Here is a 13835-nt window from a genome sequence, read left to right as displayed (position 1 = left end):
GAAACCTTCACCTCGAAATGATCCTATGGGATCATTAGATACTCCTCAGCCTCCATCCTATCCTGTGTCTACATTTTACTTGCTTTTCAGTGCACGGGAATCCTTCCCTTCTCTAGCTCCCAGGTACAGAAGGTAAGGAAAGGCTTTCCAGGTAGACAGAATGGCATAAGAAAAGGCTGGCGTCCCAGTGTGATTTTACCCTGGGGGAGGCACACAACAGTCTGACTCCTTGCTGTGTATGTTACCCTCACGGCCTTACCTAGTTATTAAATGGTCTCTTACCTTGGGGTTTTATCTTTATGGCACTAAAAGTTACAGCCAACAACATCATTAACATTTTTTGCTACTGAGGAAAACATTTTATTGATTTGTGTTTTTAGCTGGAGCCATACAATTTATTCCTCGTAACATTACTGCAATATTTGTGTCCGCAAGACATCATAAACAACAGACACAATCACAGAATGCCTATAAAACTGGAAATGTTCTTTTCTGGAAGAGCAGTCTTTTTGTTCCTTTTGGGATGAGAGCTGGCTTCTTCATCAGTGACTGGAGTGAGTTCCACAGACCTGCGGTGTGCGTGGAGGCCTAGTGAAGACTTTTGAGCAGGATTCAATGTTTGTTAGGCCTTCCAAGGGCCTGTGCTGGGCTGGAGAGCACGGAGCGACAAAAAGCCCATCCTTGAGACGTTCATAGTAAGGGACAGACACGCAAACAAGTAAATAGAACACGGTAAGAGCGAGACTGGAGTTATTATAGTGTGAAGTGGGGGTCTGGTGTGGGAAGTAAAAAAGGCTGTTAAAAGGAACAGGATCTGAAGCTGAACCCAGACAACCTAAGATACGCACTTAAGAAGGATTACTCCAGCACCTGTGTGTTGAGTGGCTGGGGGGTGGGGGAAGAAACTCAGCAGGGGGACCATTCAGGAGGTCCTTTCAACAGCTAGGAGGATAGAGGGGCTTAAAATAGGATACATGCCTGGGAGACTGGACAGAGGAATAAATAAAATATGTGGCGGTCAAATTACCTGGCTCCCAGGTAATTGTTAGAAAAGGAGAGGGATGGTAGATGGTGGAGTCTAGAATAATCCCAGGTATGGGGTGTGGGGGTTAGGTGGATGGGGGTGGGGGGGTACTCTGAGGAAGCCTGGAAAATTCAGTGCCCGCTCCCAACAGGCCCCCCTCTTCCACATGGACAGTTGACATTTTCTCAATGTTTCCTAAATTTCTAAGCAAAATCTTTGGGACCTTTTTCCAATGGGAATACCTTGCCAAAAAACCCCTCCCCCCACATTTGGAATCTGGGTACCTGCACATGTGTGAAAATAGGGGGAGAGATAACAATCAGAATGATGATATAAGGACAAAAGAAAAAGCTGGGAGTTGGATGCAGAATCTCTTTAGGTTTGGAATTGTGAATAAGATCAGGTTCCAGAAATATTTAAATTTGGAATTATGACTAAGACTTGCTCATTAGGAGCTCTTTTATTCAATATTGAGCACTCACCATGTTTCAGATCTGGTTTTTTCCCATTAGGAATACAGGAAAGAACTAGCCAGGTCCCTGTCCTCATAGAGTGGGGGAGCCAGACAATAAACACAATCTCAGGTAGTGGTAAGTACCATGAAGAAAAATAAAGCAGAACAAGGGAACAGAGAGTGGTGGGAAAGGTGGGGGAGCTCAGGGGATGGGGGAACTAGGTTCGATGATAATAATAGGTCAGGGTGAAATAGGGGATGAGGGTTAAAGAGTACGCCTCTCATGATGAGCACTGAGTAATGTACAGATGGTTGAATCGCTGTCTTACACCTGAAACTAGTATAATGCTGTTAGTTAGCTCTACTGGAATTAAAATACATGGGCGTGGACGGAACTGGAGAGTATCATGCTGAGCAAAATAAGTCAATCAGAGAAAAGACAATTATATGGTTTCACTCATATGTGGAATATAAGAAACAGCACAGAGGATCATAGGGGGAGGGAGGGAAAACTGAGTGGAAAGAAATCAGAGAGGGAGACAAACCATGAGAGACTCTTAACTACAGGAAACAAACTATGGGTTGCTGGAGTGGAGGTGGGTGGGGATTGAGGTAACTGGGTGATGGGCATTAAGGAGGGCAGGTGATGTGATGAGCAATGGGTGTTCTGTGCAACTGATGAATTACCGAACTCTCTATCTGAAACTAATGATGTACCATATGCTGGCTAATTCAATTTAAATTTAAAAACTTATTAAAAAATAATAGGTTAGGACCGACCTCTTTGGAAAGGCGATATTTGAGCAGAGACCCAAAGGAAGGGAAAGTGGCAAAGATTGTCAGTTGTCACCCGTGAGATGGTGGTGCATAGCGCCAGGGACAGGAGCAGCACACAGATGACATGATAGATTTGGGATGTCTATCAGACTTCTGAGTGGCGCTGCTGAGAAGGCAGATGGATGTCCAGATCTAAGTTCAGAGAGGTCTGAAGCCCAGCCAGGGCTTTGGGAGGGGTCAGTCGGGGCCTGGCTGCAAGTCAATGGACGGTATGCGAGCTCAGTGTGCCGGGTACGGTGCTGGGGCTGGGGACAGAGATGAGCGAAGCGGTACCAAGACAGACGCGGACCGGACGACGGGTAAGTCCCGTCTAGCTGCGCTCGGAGCTCCGGGCTGGCGGGGACAGACCCGGCCGGAGGCGCCAGCCGCCCGCGGCCGAGAGGCGGGGAGCGTGACGCCCCGCGCGCATCACAAAGCCCGCGTTGTGAGGGTGGCAGGGCGGGGCGCGGGGCTGGCCGGACCGCCCACGGAAGCCCCGGAGGCGGGGCGGCGCCCCCACCGTGAGCGCGTGGCGCCCTCTGCAGGCCGCCCGCGGCCGCATCCCGGTAGCCTCCTCCTCCCCTTCCTCCCTCTTCCCGCCTTCCTCCGGCCACATTTCTTGTCGTTATCGTTGTTACCGAGACTTCCTCAGCCTCCGACTTCCGTCCCTTCGCCCCTCTCCGAGGCCAAGCGTGTCCGTGTCTTCCCGGGAGGACTGCCAATAAAGTTTTTCTTCTTCTCGCTCTTAGACTCCCTCCCTCGCCTCAAGTACCGCGAGATCCGGCGGCGCGGCGACGATGGCGGCGGCGTTTGAAGCCCCGGCGGCCTTAGCGACGGTGGAGGCCGCTATGCCGGCGGAGCGTGTGGCCGCACAGCTCGCGGCCTCGGAGCCAGTCCCCGGGCCGGTGCGGAGCCTGCGGACGGCTCACGACGTCAGCGGTCCGCGGACCCGCACGGGGGACGTGCTGCTGGCGGAGCCGGCCGACTTCGAGTCACTGCTGCTGTCGCGGCCGGTGCTGGAGGGGCTGCGGGCGGCCGGCTTCGAGCGGCCCTCGCCGGTGCAGCTTAAGGCCATCCCGCTGGGGCGCTGCGGGCTCGGTGAGGGCGGGGGCCGTGCTCGGGCCGGGAGGGCTCGGGAGGAGCCCCGAGGCGGCCGCCGGTGCAGGCCTCGGCCTGTGGCTTCGAGCCTCAGTTTCCTCTTTTGTACAACGAGACGCGGTGTTCAATGGGAAGATGGTTACGGCCTTTTGCACAGTGACAGATGGCTCTCAATTCGAGAAGATGAACGGTAGAGGTTCAGGGGAGAGGCATGTTTCTGGATATGACCTCTCGCTTTTTTGAGTTAACTAAGAACGAAGGTGCCAACTAGGTGATCTCTGTAGACTCTTATGGTTCTGTGATTTCATTTTGGTATCTAAGCTGCTTTAGTCAGTACTGGCTAGTGATTTTTTTTTTTTCTTTTGTCTTCTCAGATTTAATTGTTCAAGCCAAATCTGGCACTGGGAAAACCTGTGTGTTCTCTACCATTGCTTTGGACTCGCTTGTTCTTGAAAACCTAAGTACCCAGGTGAGTGTAGCTCAGGACCCGAAGGAGGGTATGTTATATGGATTTTATCATAGGTTGGATGCAATACCAGTACCTCCTGAGAGACAGAAGAGATGAATTTGATGAATGATTGAGTTAAGCCATATGAAAAGTATAGAAGTAAAGTAGACATTAAAGCCGTTGAGGGGCGGTGGTGTGGATGGTGACCAAGGATCTGTCATTAGTGTTAGAAGTTTGGAAATTTCTGTTACTGCATCTTAAATAGATTAAGTCTGCCATGTGTGTCAATTTTTTTATTACCTAAACATACAGAAAATTTTCTTTATTCGTTTACTTGCTGACCCGATTGTGGTAGGATTTAGTATTTGGCCTGATTGATGATAACGTGGTGCTCTGGCTTTTGCTGGTAACTGCAGGTGGTTCTTAGAGCTCTGGGAGTGTGTCCTATTGATCTCCCATCTTGGAATAGGTCTAAAGATGGCCTTACCCAAATTAAGAGGTTGAGGTTTGGGGATCGTTTCTTCAACAAAGTTTTGCTGAGCCCATGTTATGTATAAACAGTATGCCAGTACATCCATATTCAAAGCTTTTTGAGTCTTATAACCACCAAATCCTGGGTTATGCACATAGGAAATCCTTCTGCTTCCCAAAGACCTAAGCTATTCTACTTGTGAATTTGAGACGTTTTTGAGATTTTGGCTTCTGACAATTTGGCAGTAGGTGAAATGCCAAAACGCTGAATAAATTCCGTAAAACAAATTTGTATTTTTAAACTTCAGATCTTTGTGTTCTGAAAGTAATAAATATTCATTTTTGAAAATTGGAAAATTTAGAGAAGAAGCACCAGGAAGCAGCACATAATCTTACCTACCCAGAAAGAAACTGCTGTTAACTGTTTGGGCATATTTTCCTCTAGCTTTTTGTTTTTTGGTTTTTTAAAATGTTTTTCTTCTCATAGCTGAGAACATGTAGCTTCCCCTTGTCCTCCAGTTGTTATATTACAGAGTTCTCACCATGAGCCTCAAGCCTCCTTTTTCCTGGGCCTAGATATCTGCCCCTGATTTGGTCCAGTGACATGGGCCTCCCTGCCGTTCCTCAAGCACACTAAGAACGTTACTGTCGTAAGGCCTTTACATTTGCTGTGTTCTCTTCTCGAAAACAATTCCCCGGGTGTCACACAGCTAGCTCTACTCTGTGGTGTACATTTAGGTCTCTGCTCAAATGTTACTCCCTTAGTGGCCTTCCTGGATTACCCCATTTAAAATAAATCCTTCCCTCCCTTGTTACTTCTCTCTTCTCCCTGTTTGATTTTTCTTTATAGCACTTTTCATTTCATGTCATGATGTATGTATGTTTGTTTATTGTATATCTTCTTATACAGAATGCAAGTGCCATGAGAGCAAGGACTCTGTATCGTTTCTTCTTTTTTTTCCTAAGATTTTATTTATTTGAGAGAGAGACAGAACGTGAGCCGTGGGGAGGAGGCTGAGGGGAGAGGGAAAAGCAGATTCCCCGCTGAGCAGGGAGCCCGATGCGGGGCTCGATCCCAGGACCCTGAGATCATGACTTGAGCCCAAGGCAGATGCTTAACCAACTGAGTCACCCAGGCGCCCCTGGACTGTGTATTGTTGACTGTTGACTCCACAGCAACTTACATGTTGCCTAGTACATATAGTAGGTTCTTGTTTAATATGTGCTGAATGACTACGTAAGTGAATGAATGGAATAGTTTCCCTTGTTAATAAAAGCTCATCATTTAAAATGATTGTTCAAATGAAAAATAGCTCACTGTAGTACGAATGTGCCAATGACGTGTATCTATTCCACTGACTTGTTAAAGGTATACATATTTTATGCTTTTTTAGATTTTGATCTTGGCTCCTACAAGAGAAATTGCTGTACAGATACATTCTGTGATTACAGCCATTGGAATAAAAATGGAAGGCTTAGAGTGTCATGTCTTTATTGGAGGGACTCCATTATCACAAGACAAAACCAGACTTAAGAAGTGTCATATTGCTGTTGGCTCTCCTGGTAAGATATCATCCTGTTTGTAACTGGGTGGCTTTTAAGGAACTGAACACTTTTCGTGTAAGTAAAGTAATTGAGGTAAGAATATGGGAATCTTTAATAACTATGATAATTATTTTGAAGATTATAAATGAAGAGGCTTAGACCAGTGAAATACAGACACGTGACTGGATTACTAACAGAACTTATGAAATCTCCATTCCTTTTTTTTTTTTTAAAGATTTTATTTATTTAACAGAGAGAGACCGCCAGCGAGAGAGGGAACACAAGCAGGGGGAGTGGGAGACGAAGAAGCAGGCTCCTAGCAGAGAAACCTGATGTGGGGCTCGATCCCAGAACACCGGGATCACGCCCTAAGCCGAAGGCAGACGCTTAACAACTGCGCCACCCAGGCGCCCCGAAATCTCCATTCCTAAGAATGTTTAAGCACACGTATGGAATTGGTTTTTGAAAAGAGGAGGAATGAGATGATTTTCAGGGAGCCTTTCTAAGCCATGGATTGGGATTATTCTTTGCTTCTTTATTAATCATTCAGTTGTGAATCACTCAAATCAGAATTTAGTATTCAGGGCCTTAGCATTCAAGTCTTTTGATGGGAACAGTGTTTTGATCCATACTTGTTGGTGGTGAAATGTGAGGATAAAGTAATGGATTTAGGCAGGATCAGAACTCAATTTCTGATTTGTGGTTCAGTGTATAAATGCATAATAGGGTCGGGTCAAGAAGGTCAGCAGTATAACCTGTGAGTAAGTAGGATAACAACATTGGCTGAGATTTGCACACATTCAGTGCATCTTAAATATTTCAATATGCTTTTTTCTGGAATTTAGGCAGAATTAAACAACTGATAGAACTTGACTACTTGAACCCAGGCAGTATACGTCTGTTTATTCTTGATGAAGCAGATAAGCTTTTAGAAGAAGGCAGCTTCCAGGAGCAAATAAAGTAAGAGAAATAACTTGCTTGACTATTTTTATTTTTATTTTTAATTTATTTTTTAAGATTTTATTTCTTTGACAGAGACAGACACAGTGAGAGAGGGAAGTGGGCGGAGTGGGAAAGGGAGAAGCAGGCTTCCTGCTGAGCAGGGAGCCTGATGCGGGTGGGGGGGGGGGGAAGGGTGTCGGATCCCAGGGCTCTATCCCAGGACCCTGGGATCATGACCTGAGCCGAAGGCAGACTCTTAACGACTGAGCCACCCAGGCGCCCCCTTGCTTGACTATTAAAATGGTGTCCTAAAGTGTCTATTTTCGGCTTCCAGGTGGTAGTTACTGTGATTGGTTTCCATGGTGTGTATTTCTCTTCTGTTTTGTAGCTGGATTTATTCTTCCTTGCCTGCCAGTAAACAGATGTTGGCAGTATCAGCTACCTACCCTGAATTTTTGGCTAATGCTTTGACAAAGTACATGAGAGATCCCACTTTTGTAAGACTAAATTCCAGTGATCCGAGTCTCATAGGTGAGTATGGATATTGGGTACTTATATTCCTCGTATGTGATATTCTGGAGCTTTCCCTTGCCTAGTTCGCTGTTGCTTTCATATTTGCTATTAGGATATAGCAAATATGTTTGTTTTAACAGAAGACTCTTGACTTCTTTGTAGGTTTGAAGCAATATTACAAAATTGTCAATTCATACCCTTTGGCCCATAAGATTTTTGAGGAAAAGGCTCAGCATTTACAGGAACTGTTCAGCAGAATTCCGTTTAACCAAGCCTTAGTCTTTTCTAATTTGCACAGCAGGTAATGTACCTTAAGAGGTCACCTGGGAGCCTGTGAAATAAAAGATGTAGGGCCATATTTATAAAATTATAATCCTCTATGTTATTTTTATAGAGCACAACATTTGGCAGATATCCTTTCTTCTAAAGGCTTTCCTGCTGAGTGCATTTCAGGTAAGTTCATCTCTTATTTTAATCTTTGTTTAGTATTCTGACTTGAAGCCTGTCCAAAGTCAGGAGGAAGAAATACTACTTTGTGAATTGTCTTGAGTGTGAGGTTACACTGAGTCTTCAGAGTAAAGGAAATTTCAGGTGAATTTTTCATTGGGATTTGATATATTGATATCCTTGTTGTTTAAGAAGTAACTTGGTATATAATATGAAATTAGAAAATTGGAATGGATTGTCTGTGAAGAACTTAATTTTAAAAAGTTCGTCTTTGTCATCTTCAGAGAAAAATATTTTGCTTCTTTTCATAATCATTGTAAAAATGCTAAGAATTGCTACTGAATTAACTGCTTTAAGGTCTTGTGGAAGGCAAAGATGATTCTTTTCTTAAGATTTTATTTTTAAGTAATCTCTACATCCAACATAGGGCTTAAACTCGCAACCCTGAGATCAAGAGTTGCAGGCTCTACCCACTGAACCAGCCAGGTGCCCCAAGACGAGTCATTTTTGACACAAAAGCTAAATTATTACTGCTGACCTAATAGGAATGGAAGATTTAAAGGAATTTTTGGTCAGTGAGATCCTGTTCAGAGTTTTCCTTGATAGCTTAGTTTTTACCTGTTAGCCTAAGCTTGTCTAGTCATTATACATCATGAGGCACTGGGGAGGCTGTCTATTAATGGACAATATTTTGACCATCGATCACACTTCAGAACGAAATTTATAAACAGCTGATTATAGCACTTTTATTTTCCTAAGAATTCCTCTACTTCATATGTAACTTTGTGGACATAAAGTTATATCTGTAGTCATAACCAAAGTCACCATTTAAAATTAATTTTTGAATTTCAAGTTGACTGCCTAACCAGATTTTAAAAGATTCTGACTTTAGGTCTTAACCTAGATTTGCACATAAGGAGAGAATTAACTTTGGTTGGTGTATTTTTAAAGCATTAAGACGGGTAGTTATGATTTCTGCTGTTTGTGGATTTGATAAATATGTATTAGCTTGTTTTTCTTTTTGGGTGTTTTTAGGCAACATGAATCAGAATCAGCGTCTTGATGCTATGGCCAAACTGAAGCAGTTTCATTGCAGAGTCCTCATTTCCACAGATTTGGTAAATTGCCTGTTCAGTTTGGGTGACTAATCCATCTTGACTTGGCCTCCATTATCAGGTTCACAGGTTTCATTTATTATTTTATGTGGGTGTATCTGATAAGGATACCAGGAGGGAATTCTTTCCAGTGCTGGGGAATTTGCTGTCTTTAAAGTCTTTTATATTTTCCTCTTTATTCAAAAATTAGTCATTAGAAATGAATTTCCTTTTCCTTTCCTCCTAAATATCCTCCCGTTCTTAACTTGGTTCTCGGTTCTGTTAGAACGGTCGGGTGTGCGTTGGTGATCGTGTAGCAGTTAACGCAAACACTTGTTCTCTTCTTCAATTCAAGACTTCCCGTGGGATTGATGCTGAGAAGGTGAACCTGGTTGTAAACCTGGATGTACCATTGGATTGGGAGACATATATGCATCGGATTGGCAGAGCTGGCCGTTTTGGTAAAAGAAAGAAAGAAAAGCCTAGCTGCTTTCTTTAGGAGGCAGAATTGCAGATAGGACGGGCGCAGTGTCACTTATGTGAACCTGATTACTACTTCACATTCCCTCTGTGCTTTAGGTACTCTGGGGTTGACCGTGACCTACTGTTGTCGGGGAGAAGAAGAAAATGTGATGATGAAAATTGCTCAGAAATGTAACATCAACCTTCTGCCTTTACCAGGTATGTTTTGTCTGATTCATTTCGCCATCGAAAGAATAATCATATTGACAATAGGCCTCATAAAAATAATAGCTGACACGGAGTATTTAGGATGTGTTGGGTCCCGTTCAGTATGTGAACTTGTTTAATTCTCGCCACAATCCTGTGAAGTGTGTGCTGTTATTATCAACTTTCTGTGCACGAGAATATTGAGGCATTGAGTAGTTAAGTAATTTGCCTAAGTTCTTACAGCTCATAAGCAGCAGGGGGAAGATTGCAGTGTAATTCCTGGCACATGAAAAATGTTTTACTACTGTGTTAGCTCTATATTTTAGCTTGGAGCCTTGCAATTTCATTTTCTTCTTTTCTTCTTTTATTACTTTTGTTGCCGTAAAGGTAATTCTTGCCATATTCTCCTTTGCCACCATGAGGAAGGAGTATCTTTCATTTGAATGCTATTTTGAAAAATCCGAAGTGTTTTCTTTCTGTCCTTTTTTTTTTTTTTTAAGTTTATTTATTATTAAGTAATCTCCACACCAACCTGGGTCTTGAACTCATGACCCCGAGATCAAGAGTTTCAGCCTCTTCTGACTGAGCCAGCCAGGCACCCCTGCCATGTTCTCTTTTGATTTTAGTTAATCATTTGTCAATCTCATTTTTTTAAGTGCCACCTTGGAAACTGCATGTCTGAAACTATTAATGATCGCTTGAAAATTTAAAAGAACTGTCCTGTAGAAATGTGGTTTATTTGCTATATGTGTTCATGTGTGCAGTTTTAGCGTGTGTATGTGTGCATACATGTGCTATGTACAAATGTGTGTGTTTATATACAGAAATACGTACTTCTATAACATTCATGATCTTCTAGAATATGGAGTATATAGTTACTGAATACATACAGCATGGAACATTTTACTAATTTGTGTGTAACTCCTTTAGTGATCTTTATAAAGCTAGATTAAGCACAGGTCTGGGAATTAGTTCTGGCTTTGTAATTACTCGTTTTGTGATCTTTTCACAAATTTCTTTGATTGCTCTAAGCTTGTGTTCTGGTTTAGAAAACATTTGTTTTTAGAAACGGTCTTTAGGTTCTCCGTCAGTTTTAAGACACTATAGTAGTTAATTCTATGTGTAAGTTCATCGGTAACCTGTCAGATGATTATAATGTGGAAAAAATAAATTGAAAATTGGTACAAGAGGGTGAAGACGTTTAGTAGGATTCAGTATCATAGCATCTCGTGATGAAAATTGCCTTAGGATACTGGAAAATGACATATTTGGATCTTTATGTAATGTTAACAGAGCCCTGAAATCATGAGAAAAGTACATTTGTAGTGTTAGCTTTGTATTGGACTAGGAACTTGTGTGGCAGTAGACTGCTCGGATGAAGTACCTGGGGCAGGACTGGGAGAGAAGTTGGCCTGTTTGATAGGTGTAGCAAGCCAGGGATATCACATTAGTAGGAGTCAAGGTTCTAGTCAAAAGGTCTGTGCAGCCGGAGATCAGGAGCCGCAGCTGAGGCGTCCTGGTCCGAGGGATTAGGTAGTGGGCACATATACGCGAGCACCAGCAGCGAGAGCACACAGGCAAGACCTGTGTAATGAGGGGCTCTGTACGTTTTGTCTGCCTGAGATGAAAACCGATCACACTCTGGGAAGGTCAGAGTGTGCAGGGGGAGCAAGTTGTCCCACCTGCATGGAATAGGAAATTCAGAGAGCTGGAGCCAGCACATTTTTTAAACCTTAGAAGTGCCGTTGAGACCATAGTCCAGTCTGACTTTTTCCCCTACAGAGGTTTTCCTCCACTGTTGGGCAGCGATTTCTCCCTGTTGCGAGGAGAGGGTGGCAGATTTACTTGGGTGCAGAGTTGCAGTTGTAGTATTTCCCAGCTGAGAAGCTTTGGGGAGTACAATCCATTTTCTAATATTGTTTTGCTGTTGGCATCAGTGAGATAAAGGGGAGGAGTTGGGGAGAGTGAGAAGGGAAGAGATGAGAGAATTGTTGCAGACTTGGACCTTACTCCTGGCGTAAGCTCTTTTTGAGTGGAAGGCACGGGGAGATATTGCTTGTGGGTATGGGATGGGTCTTGCATATTTGGGGGCATATTTCTTTACTGCAAGGATTGTTTAGGTTTTTTAAAACACTAATACAATGTAATCCTTAAGCTTCTTAGTGTATTATTAGTATATTTTATTTCTTAAGCTTATTTGACCATGGAAAGGTTTATGAAGTCATTCAAAATTAGCTGGTCTAGAACAGCTCAAAATTTTAATATTCTTTTGTTCCTTTTATGTAGATCCCATTCCTCCTGGTCTAATGGAAGAATGTTTGGATTGGGACGTGGAGGTTCAAGCTGCTATGCATACGTATGGCTTAGCAAGTGTACCCGCCCAGCCCTTAAAAAAGCAGATCCAAAAAATGGAGAGAACCCTTCAAACTCAGAAAGCTCATGGTACCCACGTGGTTTCACCTAGAAATTCTTCTGTATCTTCACTATTAGTCAAATCAAAAAGTACTACTAAACAAAAACTTCCTGTGAAAAGCCACTCAGAGTGTGGAATCACAGGAAAAGCAGTGTCCCCAAAAGCAGTGGGCTGTGGCATCCGATTGGAAGAGCAAATGCCAAATTCTGTTGAGATCTCTGTTGAAAACTCTGCCAGTCAGCAGCAGGTCAAAGAGGTTTTACCCGTGTCACTGCCCACAATTCCTTGTCTGTCTTCCTTTAAAATCCATCTGCCATACTCGTTGACTTTTACAGAATTGGTAGAGGATTATGAACACTATATTAAAGAGGGGTTAGAGAAACCTGTGGAAATCATCAGGCATTACACAGGTCCTGGGGATCAGACTGTGAATCCTCAAAACGGTTTTGTAAGAAATAGAATTCCCGAGGAGAGAGTGCCGATGTTGGCAAGTAGTAGTCAGTCTGGAGACTCGGAGAGTGACAGTGATTCTTACAGCTCAAGGACTTCTTCCCAGAGCAAAGGAAATAAGTCCTACTTGGAAGGCTCTTCAGATACTCAGCTGAAAGACTCGGAACCCACACCTGTGCGTGGCCACGTCTCTCTGGAACAACGTCTGAATGGAAGCGATGCCCGTAATCCAGCCGAGTATCAGGAATCGCCTGGAATCCAGACAAAAGCCAGGCATAAAGAGGGCGCTAACCCGAGAGCTAAGCAGAGCCGGAGAAACCCTCCCAGGCGGTCTTCCTGTCGGGCGCAGGCAGAAGCTCAGGAAGATGGGTGGTATGACGGCCACAGGGAAACACATCCGGGTTTTTCCGATGCCTACCAGGATTATGAGGAGTACTGGAGGGCTTACTACCGGGCATGGCAGGAGTACTACGCTGCTGCTTCTCAGTCGTATTACTGGAATGCTCAGAGGCATCCAAGCTGGATGGCGGCTTATCACATGAATACCATTTATCTCCAAGAAATGATGCGAGGCAACCAGTGATCGTAGGAGTACCTCCCACCACCGGAAATACCAACGAGCGATGCCTTTGGATAGCCAGCCTCCTTGGCCTAGAGTAGAGTGGCATTTCTGAGGAATTTGAAAAGTCTTGAGGCTTCCCGGTGGGGCACCTCTATTTTTCAGTTTTGACCTACCTGACCCCGTATATTATCTTTTTTTTAAAGAAACTTCACAGATCAGATTCTTGAAGGAAAATTTGGGGGACATAGAGCTAAAGGTCCCAGGATGCCATTTTCTGTAAGCCATTTGAAAAAGAAACATTTAAAAGGACTTATACCACTGCTTACTTTAAAAAATAAAAACAGTTGAGATTTAAAAAATAATGTTAGTTTATGCTGTGGAGTTCTTGACAGAAAGCTTGGACTGTATTTCCATAGAGGTGTGTTCTTGTAGAAATTTGTAGCATGGTAGACCAGAAAATCCCCTCGCCTTTTTACGGAAAATCCCCTCGCCTTTTATGTTTAGGCAAGAAGGAATAAATATTGCTTCAGACTTTCCCAAAGGTACTTGCTTTCATGCTCTTTGCTTCCAGTAAAAATATTTGTTACCAGTAAAAATGCAAACTTAGCCAAATGTTTATTGACATGTTTATTGTTCATATTTTGAATGTCTTTGTTTTTAAGATTGTGAAAGCTGTCTGTTTTTACTGTGCATTAAATGGCTCAGGGTCATCAGTGGCTGGCTTATTTTTGTTTCTCCAGAAGAGGAGTAACTCCAGAAAAGGATCCTTTTATGAGTCTGATGAAAGCTATAGATTTGTAGAGTTTCCATTCTGTAAACAGGGACTGTATGTGTAATTCCAAGAGGTTCAGAGACCCTCTGAAGCCCATGTGTGGAACCCAGATTAAGA

General features: G+C 43.4%; 1 protein-coding gene across 1 annotated transcript; it reads left to right on the top strand.

Moving 5' to 3' along the window:
* Positions 1-2889: 2889 nt before the first annotated feature.
* Positions 2890-13656, top strand: DDX20 (DEAD-box helicase 20). Its single transcript, XM_026483756.4, has 11 exons — positions 2890-3392; positions 3767-3861; positions 5706-5874; positions 6702-6816; positions 7187-7329; positions 7474-7612; positions 7706-7764; positions 8794-8876; positions 9208-9313; positions 9432-9533; positions 11808-13656. Exons 1-11 carry the CDS (start codon positions 3092-3094, stop codon positions 12965-12967), a joined length of 2472 nt encoding a protein of 823 aa, XP_026339541.2. The 5' UTR covers positions 2890-3091; the 3' UTR covers positions 12968-13656.
* Positions 13657-13835: the final 179 nt, after the last annotated feature.

Source organism: Ursus arctos, unplaced genomic scaffold (genome assembly GCF_023065955.2).
Source record: "Ursus arctos isolate Adak ecotype North America unplaced genomic scaffold, UrsArc2.0 scaffold_12, whole genome shotgun sequence".
NCBI classification, from domain to species: Eukaryota; Metazoa; Chordata; class Mammalia; order Carnivora; family Ursidae; genus Ursus; species Ursus arctos.
Note: the sequence above shows the minus strand (reverse complement) of the source record. Positions and strands in the feature narration are given on the sequence as shown.